This window comes from Sardina pilchardus, chromosome 19, assembly GCF_963854185.1.
Source record: "Sardina pilchardus chromosome 19, fSarPil1.1, whole genome shotgun sequence".
Classification (NCBI taxonomy): domain Eukaryota; kingdom Metazoa; phylum Chordata; class Actinopteri; order Clupeiformes; family Clupeidae; genus Sardina; species Sardina pilchardus.
This window is the reverse complement of record NC_085012.1, coordinates 14,020,829-14,028,041: the sequence shown is the minus strand read 5'-3', so window position 1 is coordinate 14,028,041 and position 7,213 is coordinate 14,020,829. Positions and strand designations below refer to the sequence as shown.

Here is a 7,213-nt window from a genome sequence, read left to right as displayed (position 1 = left end):
CTCCTCCTCGCGCCCCCCCTCTCTGGCTAGCATGGGCCCCCCCGGCCTCTACGTGAAGCAGCTGCCCAGCCCCAAGAAGGAGAAGGAGCTGTCCCTCTACAAGAAAACCAAGCGAGCAATAACCAGCAAGAAGTACAGCGTGTCCAAGCACGAGGCCGAGGTGACCTCACCCATCGAGCTGATAAGCCGAGGCCCCGACGGCCGCTTCGTCATGGACATGGAGACCGAGGCCTCCCTCCGCACGCGCCGCATCCAGGGCTTCCCCTTCGTGGAGGAGTCGGACCTGTACCCCGAGTTCCGACAGTCGGACGAGGAGAACGACGAGCCAGGGCCCCTGCCCCCCGTCATGGCCACCCTGAGGCCCCAGATCTCCCCCGTGTCCTCCAGCCAGGAGTCCTACTCGCAGCCCCCCGCCTACAGCCCCCGCCTGGCCCACCGGCCGCTGGAAGGTATGAGCATCTACGAGAGTAGCGGCCTCCAGGCCACCGGCCAGAGCCGCGTCTCTCACTTCCACAGGCTCTTCCCTCACGGGCCCTTCTACGGTTACCTAGGTAGCGGAGTGGGCGTCGGCATCAGCGGGGAGGCGGAGCTGCAGCCGCCCTTCTACCTGCCGGAAACCAGCTCGCGCAGCTCGGTGGCCTCCTCCACGCCGCCACCAGAGGGCGCCTATTCGCACCCCCGCCTCTCCCTGGGGGACGGGCGAGACCTGCGGGGTCACCCCCACTTCTCCTCAGGCCACGCTCTCCCCCTCAGCCCCTCCCCAGGCCCGCGCTCCCCAGAGCTCTGGCCGCCTCCTGACTTCCCCTTCCTCAGCCAGGAGGGGGCGCGCCTGCTCCTGCCCCCCCACCACCGAGCCCTGCCCCCCGACCTGCCCCCCTACCCACCTCCCCCCCTAGGTGCTCCCCCCTTCTCCTCCCTGCAGCTCCCCTCTGCCTTCCTGCAGCTGGAGGCTCCCAAAGCGCCCCTCGGTGGCCGCTCCCCAACCTCCCATCCCCCCCTTCAGGGTCCCCCGATCCGGCATGTAACTATGCAACAGGCAGCGAGTATGGGCACGCTCCGACACACGTCGCACGGCGTGGCCGTGCCCGTGCTGCCGTACGCTGGCATGCGATTGGGCAGCCCCAGCACGCTGCGCAGCGACAGCCCCGACACCTGGCGCCCGGAGCCGGAGCCCTGGCTGAGCCCGCGGGCGGCCCGTCGTGCCGACCTTGGCCAGCAGGTGGTGCTGCAGCCCTCGCGCCTCTCGCCCCTCACCCAGAGCCCCCCCAGCTCCCACGCAGGCTCCCCCGACATCCTGGTGAGGCCCCCGCCCCCTCGGCCCAGCATCCTGCGCCCCTCGCACTCGCAGGAGATGCCCGAGACGGCGCCGCGCCACCCTCCCCTGGCACGCGTCAGCTTCTCGCAAGGTTCCTCCCCCGCCTCCTCCCCCACGCAGGGCTCGACTCACGGCCACGCACGGCGCCCCAGCCCTTCTTACCACGCCCAGATGGCCTACGCCACGGCCTCCACCAGCTACCCCTCCCAGTCCCCCTCGCAGTCCCCCTCCCCGCCCCCCCATGGCGCCCAGGGCCCCCCCCATCTGAGGACGGACGATGAGAGGCAGCCCTCCGAGCCGTCTGCGCTCCAGCTGGCCTCTGCAGGGTAGGTGCACTCCCATCCTCAGAGCAGGCAGCATACCGCACCCTATGCTAGCATTAGCACATGCTAAAAATATCTCAGGTCAGGCAGCGTACCGCACCCTACGCTAGCTCTAGCACATGCTAAGCAGACTGTTACAGATTTAGGAAACACTCTCATCCTCAGGGTAGACCGCATACCACACCCTACGCTAGTGCAAGCACATACTAAACAGACCTCAGAGCAGGCAGCGTACCGCACCCAACACTAGCGCTGGCACATGCTATTCAGATTTCAAAGCTGGCGGCATATCGCATCCTGCGCTAGTGCTGCACATGCTAAACAGACTGCTTTAGGGAACAGAAGGCAGGCAGCATGCCGCATCCGAAGCTAGCGCTATGTCATGCTAAACAGACTGGTAGGGCTCGAGGGAACACAGGGCCTCTGCATGTTAGGGGCACTCCCATCCACAGAGCAGGCCGCATACCGCACCCTACGCTAGCGCTAGCACATGCTAAACAGCCCTCAGAGCAGGCAGCATGCCGCACCATACGCTAGTGCTTACAAATTCTAAACAGACTGTTAGGACATTAGGGAACCCTCCCAGCCTCAGAGTAGGTAGCATACAACACACCACGCTAGCCAGACCTTAGCGCAGGCAGCATTCTGCACCCTGAACTAGCGCTAGCACATGTTAAACAGATTGTGAAGGCTTTAGGGAAAAACTCCCATATTCAGAGCAGGTAGCATATTGCGCCATATGCTAGTTGCTAAACATACTGGTTGGGCTTTAGGCAACACAGGGCTCCTTCAGGGTTGGTGCCTTCCCAACCTCAAAAAGCATAATGCGCTCGACGCTAGTTTGACACTTGCTAGCAAGTGATCTCGCGTGCTCCACTGACCTCCAGGGCAGCGTAGGCCTTTAGGAATTGATATATCTGGCCTCAGAGGCATTACATGCTCTACAGGTCATTTGTTGTGTTGAGATTCCCTAGAAAAAAATATGCCCACCTTATATGCAGACTTAACTGACTGTTAGCACTGTAGCTCAGAAAATAAGCATAAAAACCCTTTGTAGACTCAGTGTAGGCTGGTAAGAAATAGCTCACAAACCTCTTAAAGACTACAAGAATACAAATATAAAAAAACACTCACACGGACCTAAAAGACAGTCATGATGAGGAGTCTGCATACAGACGCATACATGTAATACTACTTGCACTATGAACACTCTAATCCTCACTGTAGGCCGCCTACAAATATGCCCATGCAGACTTAAAAGACCACATACTGACATTAAAGACTTGCTAATGTAGGAGACATCAAGACTTAACCAAAACGATAGTCCTTCCTTAAAGACTTACTGATTTACTGCAGACTTTAGAGAGTAGTCGACTTGTCGCCATACAACACCTAATTCAGACATAGCCTACAGATATTCCAGAGAGACTTCTGAAACTAAAGTAGCTCATACAGTTCAATATAATTACATATTTACAGTCAAATTACCTTATTATGACACTTCATATGTAGATATCATAATATCTGTCAAATGTATCGTCTTAAGTACTGTATTGTCTAATGCCCATCATGTTTACATGCCAGTAAATTGCTGTCCTTTCTTCATTGTAATGTATGGTCCCCGTGGAGTTGGAAAAGTCTGGAGAAACTTACCGAGTGCACTTGCAGAAATATTCAAAATTAATGATTTTTTTTTTATCCTGATACTTATAATGCCATAATTGACATAATGTCCCTGTTGAATCTGGCTCTGTCACGAATACTCATTCAACATTGTTATGTTCCAGATCGGTCTTGATTACAGAGTTTTTTCTAGTTCCATCATCTCAACAGTAAGCTACGAGCGGCCATCACCCCATTGATTTCGCTTTGAGCACAAATTTACCTCAGTGGCTACACGACCCCTCTCCACACCCGTCCCCAAATTCCCCTCACACCCACACTCCCCCCTCACCTTACCCTCCCCTCTGCACCACCCCCCCCCCCTTTCCCCCCACCCCCCACCCTTCTGGTTCCCGGGGGCTGCGAGTGTGCTCCTTTTGCCGTGTATGTGTGTGTGTGTGTGTGTGTGTGTGTGTGTGTGCGTGTGTGTGATGTTGCTGCAGTAGCGTACATGGTGGCTGTAGACTCTCCTGAAGGCTCTGCAGCCCTCTCACTCTTTGTGTTTTTGATTGACCTCAGCTATCTGGCCAGCATTGTTGTGACCAGGTCGTCCACTCCGTAATAGGTAAGGGTTGAATCCATGTCTGACAGGGGAGGGGCTAGCAGGCGGGGTCTAATCACTACTCATTTAAAGGGGAATCACTGGCAGAACAACATTGACCAAAACAAAAATAAACAAAAACAAATTCTTTATGCCTCTTCAAAAAAATAAAAAAAACATAAAGCCGATTTTTATAAACTCGTTCTCCCAGGCCAATTAGCACTCTCCTGCGGAAACCAAAGTCACAGACGTGCGGAAGTCATTCTGTCTGACCTGCTGTGGCTCCGGGCCTGGCGGAGCTCCTGTGTCAGCCGGCACTGAGCCGTGACTGAGCCGTGACTGCCTGCCTGAATCTGCATTCCCCTTTAAAGCTTTTGTTCCATGTGCAAAGTCTCATGCATGCCTCTCTCTGAGTACTCCTCTCCAGTGCCCCAATCAGTAACAGACAATTTCTCTCAGACTAAACAAATTCTTGTCACATTCGTGGTTTTTTAGTGGTTTGGTTTGTTTCTTTTTGATGTGACTGTTTCTTGACTGGCCATTCCCCTCTCCTGCCATCTGCCTCCCCTCAGCATGGTGAAGCCTCACTCAGCTCTCTCTCTCTTATTCTCTCTCTCTTGCTCTCTCTCTCTCTCTCTCTTTCTTTCTGTCTCTATCCCTGTCTCATGTGGATGACGATCAGATTACATGTGTACAGTGCCAGCGTGTGGACCTTCTCTCTCTTTCTCTCTCTCTCTCTCTCTCTCTCCTCTTTCTCTCTCTACTAACGCCTTTACCTTTGTCTCTCCACAGCAGTCAGGGGGTGACCGTGCCCCCCCCACCACCCCCACTCCACTCCACTCCACTCCACCCCCCTTCCCCACAATCTAATGTTGTGTTTCAGTCAGTTGTGAAAGCGTCAGGTTTTGGGGTGCCACAGTGCACTCGCAGTGGTTTTCAGATGTGTCACGGTGGGCGGCTGTGCTCTGACGGTCAGTTCCGGGGTTCTAAACCCCGCCCCCCCTGAGCTCCGTGACGAGCTCCAAGCCAAAGCGGTGTTTACTGGTACCTTGTTTAGGAAGCGTGTGGAAGCATACGCCTGCAATAGGAGTCGTGAGATTAAGATTATAATGTGTGTGCAGGCCACTCCTGATGGATACGCCATATCAGGAGGACGCTTCACGAGGTAACGACAGAGCTGCCGCTCTCTCTAGAAAAAAAACTAATCCAGCTAATCCAGACGACGCGCTCAGTAACCAATGGTTTCATCTCAACCGATTCACTTTTCAAACACCCGCTCGCAGGACGGTTGATGGTCAGCCTCCCACTGCTCTGCCAGACAAGCCCTGAAGCGCTCACTCAGACACACTCTGCAGCAAGCTGTCAGAGAAGAGTCTTTTATGATGCACTCAGAGCCGACAGTCAAAGCGGAAAGAGAAACCGAAAAGGTTTCTCAGGCTTTTTTTCAGTCACGTCACGTGGGACGGTATGAGCCCATCATTCCCACAGCATGCAGAGATGCTGGATGCGGTTGTCATGGCACACTGGCAACCAATGGATCACATCACAGAGCAAGCGCTCAGTAGTAGAAGCATCTGCATTGTGAAGCCAGCCAAAGACATCGATATGAACATACAGTAGACATTAACTTAGTCATTAGTTAATTTTGGATCAATAGAAAAAAATAAATAAGATGACAGTGTGCATTATTATTAATATTAACAGCATTGCATTTTTGACCCCAAACAAAAAGCAAGAATTTTGAAGCAAATAGTCTAAGTATTGTAGCTTAAAGTTTATCATTCATTTTGACATGTAGGTCATAATGGAAATCTTGCAGCCCAAATTGAAGGCTCAGTGGATGAGCAAAGTTGGAAGTGTGTGAGAGCGCCATAGATCAGTGGAGCCAGTGCATGGTAAAGGTGTTGAGGCTGACATGAACCATCCTGTGTGTGAGTGTATGTATGTGTGTGTGTGTGTGTGTGTGTGTGTGTGTGTGCCACTCTTTTCTCCTGTAGTTATTCTGATACTCTACCCCAAAGACCACACCCCCTCTGGCTGCGTTGACTGGGTGCTTTGGTCTGAAGCTCTCATGCTCTGTGTGTGTATGTGTGTGTGTGTGTGTGCGCGTGTGTGTGTGTTTCAGTGGCGTTGGCATGGCTCGTCTCTGCGGCTGAAGCTCAGAGAGGCCAGTTGAGCTCCTCTCCCTCTGTGAGCTGCGGAGCCCAGTGTGTTTGAATAGACTAGATCTCCCCCTGGTGGCGGTGCGCAGTAACGACAGCTGGCTCTCGCCCCTCTGTGTGTGTGTGTGCCCACAGGGAGCCCGTAGGGGCTGAGGCCATGCATGCCGGGTCTGAGAGGTCCCAAACTCTGCTTTACCCCCCGGGCAAGACCGGCTCCAAGGAAGGGGTCAACAACAACAACAACTCCAGACCCCGGAGGAAAACAGGTACGCTAAAGAACTCTATTTGAACGGTTCCGTAGTTAAAACACAAGGGTTCCACCCTTAGAACAGAACAGAACCCTCCTGATTGATAGCTAATGTGATTTCATTTTGTGTGTGTGTGTGTGTACTGTATGTGTGCATGTCCAAATGTATCTGTGAATGAATGTGCATATGTGTCTGCTCTATTTGTGTGATATGTGTGTGTGTGTGTGTGTGTGTGTGTTTCAGATGTGAGTAGCTCTCAGACCCAGCAGCCGTGCGTGTCTGAGGCCCCTGCGCAGGAGACCCCCCCGCCTGCGGACCCCAGCCGCCCCCCCGAGGAGAAGAGGAGGCCGAGGGGGGCGAGGATGAGGATCCCGCTGGCGCTGTGGGAGAGGAGGAAGGCCCCCCGCCGTCAGCTCTCGGCCCTGCTGCCCCTGTCCCTGCCCCGGCCGCGGCCCCCGCCACAACAGCCCCCCGAGGAGCGCAAGGCCCTGCTGGCCAGCATGGACCCTCACCGGCCCGACTACGGAGCCCTGCTCTGAGCACGACCAGCACTCCCGCCGGCGCCAGACCTGAGCCGACCCGACCCCGACCAGAAACGACACGACCAGAAACGACCCAGCGCAACCGCCCCGGACTCAGATGCTGGAGTGACGCCAACGCCCTCTCCCACCCAGTGATACCACCAGGGCTCCACCTGATCAGAGTCCACAGTCACTGAGACGAGATGTGTGTGTGTGAAAGAGAGAGAGAGAGTTTGCGTGTGTGTGTGTGTGTGTGTAGAGACTAAAAAAAACTTAAGGAAGGGTACAGTACTGACCAGTGACAAAACCGCGTTAAATCGATGGTGGCAGATGGCGTGTAACACCTACGCGCGTTTGTGTGTGTGTGTGTGTGTGCGTTCGTGTGTGTGTGTATGCGTGATGTGTCATCGGTCACTTGAGGGAGGGGAAGGGGAAAGTTCC

At 54.6% G+C, this 7,213-nt stretch overlaps 2 protein-coding genes across 2 annotated transcripts in view; both read left to right on the top strand.

The window, feature by feature from the left end:
- Nucleotides 1-5,010, top strand: part of LOC134066565 (protein turtle homolog B-like) — a 58,519-nt gene extending 53,509 nt beyond the window's left edge. Inside the window, exons 18-19 of the mRNA XM_062521930.1 lie at nucleotides 1-1,641; nucleotides 4,818-5,010. The exon at nucleotides 1-1,641 is cut by the window's left edge and continues 36 nt beyond it. Of these exons, the coding sequence (XP_062377914.1) occupies nucleotides 1-1,641; nucleotides 4,818-5,010 (1,834 nt within the window). The remainder of the gene's footprint in view (nucleotides 1,642-4,817) is intronic.
- A 1,008-nt stretch (nucleotides 5,011-6,018) lies between these two features.
- On the top strand, nucleotides 6,019-6,790 carry LOC134066564 (histone acetyltransferase KAT6A-like). The gene is made up of 2 exons (XM_062521929.1): nucleotides 6,019-6,269; nucleotides 6,495-6,790. Exons 1-2 carry the CDS (start codon nucleotides 6,161-6,163, stop codon nucleotides 6,788-6,790), a joined length of 405 nt encoding a protein of 134 aa, XP_062377913.1. The 5' UTR covers nucleotides 6,019-6,160.
- The last annotated feature ends 423 nt before the right edge of the window (nucleotides 6,791-7,213 follow it).

Excerpts from the sequence above, each read along its gene's own strand:
- LOC134066564 (XM_062521929.1), top strand. The coding sequence starts at position 6,161 with ATGCATGCCGGGTCTGAGAGGTCCCAAACTCTGCTTTACCCCCCGGGC. Across the intron at positions 6,270-6,494 it reads CAGACCCCGGAGGAAAACAG|ATGTGAGTAGCTCTCAGACC; the intron begins GTACGCTAAAGA and ends TGTGTGTTTCAG.